At 35.5% G+C, this 1,403-nt stretch overlaps 1 protein-coding gene across 1 annotated transcript; it reads left to right on the top strand.

Moving 5' to 3' along the window:
* LOC149393845 (S-protein homolog 29-like) lies at positions 1-450 on the top strand. The gene has a single exon (XM_089618184.1). The coding sequence runs from the start codon at positions 1-3 to the stop codon at positions 448-450; it is 450 nt and encodes a 149-aa protein (XP_089474310.1).
* The last annotated feature ends 953 nt before the right edge of the window (positions 451-1,403 follow it).

Here is a 1,403-nt window from a genome sequence, read left to right as displayed (position 1 = left end):
ATGAATAACCTTCAAACTTCACTCTCAATCGCTTTGTTAATACTTTACACTAGTTTACTAAGCGAGGCTATAATTCTGTCAGATGATGTGAGAATCTCGATGACGAACAGCATGGTCCCACCAACGTCGGTGAAGATCCACTGCAAATCGATAGACGTTGACGATCCCGGGACCCACGAAATCAAACCGGGACAGACCTACACGTTCAGCTTCAAAGTCAACAGCGCGTTGACCAAGATCTTCACCTGTCACTTCGAGTGGACTTCGCTTATAGGTGGCCTCGCGAGCAAGTGGTTTGACATATACGGCTCTAGCAACATGGACATCGGCGATTGTGCCACGTGTGCATGGATTGTTCAGAGAGATGGGTTGTGTCGTTTGACGCCTGGGAAAAGGGAAAAAGTCTGCTTCCCGTATAGTCTTAGCCCTCCTGTCGCTGTAGTGGTTTAGGGTTTGATTTTGGATTCTACATGTTTTATTTTTTCCCATTAATAAAGAAATTGTAATTCTGTAGAGAGAGAGATCATATGTGTTTGATTTTTTTTTTTTTTCCATCACTTTTGACTCGTTCGGCTGTTTTTTTTAGGGTTCTTGTGATTATGGATGCATTATTGCATATAGGTCAGATCTTGTTAGGAAAAAAAATATATGTACTCCTGAAATTATTTTCCGGACAAGACAATATCTCAATTAGAAAGAATTTGATTTATGTATAAATATATTACTCAAGAATATGATTCCTAATAGGCAATTAACATACCCCGTTATCAGATTTCTATCTGTTTTAATTGAGAATAAATTATTGACAATCTCTCATTTTAAGGTGAACAATCCCTAAAAAAGTATTTTTTTAGCTTGGTAATGAAAATTATTGTATATCTGGAAGGAAGTCACGCGAACTAATTTGTGTGATAACGGCATAACAATTAACCATGGTGTCAATAAAGTTCAGACACAAAACATGAATCTGCTCTAACGTTATTCTCAGTGGATTTTAGTCTAAACCGATCGGTATTCCGATCAAAACAATAAATCAAATATTAAATAGTACGTATGTAAACGGAAAAAACGGTAACAATATCATATGATTAAAACTAGGGAAAATATCACATTTATACCCTGTGTTTTAGTGAAATGTCGAGTTTAACCCTCGGTTTTCAAAAATGTCGAGTTCATACCCTCTGTTTAACTAAAATGACGAAATTATACCCTGAAATGAATAACAGCGTCACAAATCTCCCTTTCATTGATATTAACTCTTATATAAGAAAAACCAAATCAAATCTAAATCAGTGCCCTAACTTCCAAATTCTCAATTTTGAAATAAAAATAGCCTTAAATTGAAATTAAATAATAAAACTCATACCTCCTAAGAAATGACTTCATTCCGTGTTCGAATTGTA

This window comes from Urtica dioica, chromosome 6, assembly GCF_054948205.1.
Source record: "Urtica dioica subsp. dioica isolate 48M chromosome 6, U.dioica_male_clone48M_v1_H2, whole genome shotgun sequence".
Lineage (NCBI taxonomy): Eukaryota > Viridiplantae > Streptophyta > Magnoliopsida > Rosales > Urticaceae > Urtica > Urtica dioica.
Note: the sequence above shows the minus strand (reverse complement) of the source record. Positions and strands in the feature narration are given on the sequence as shown.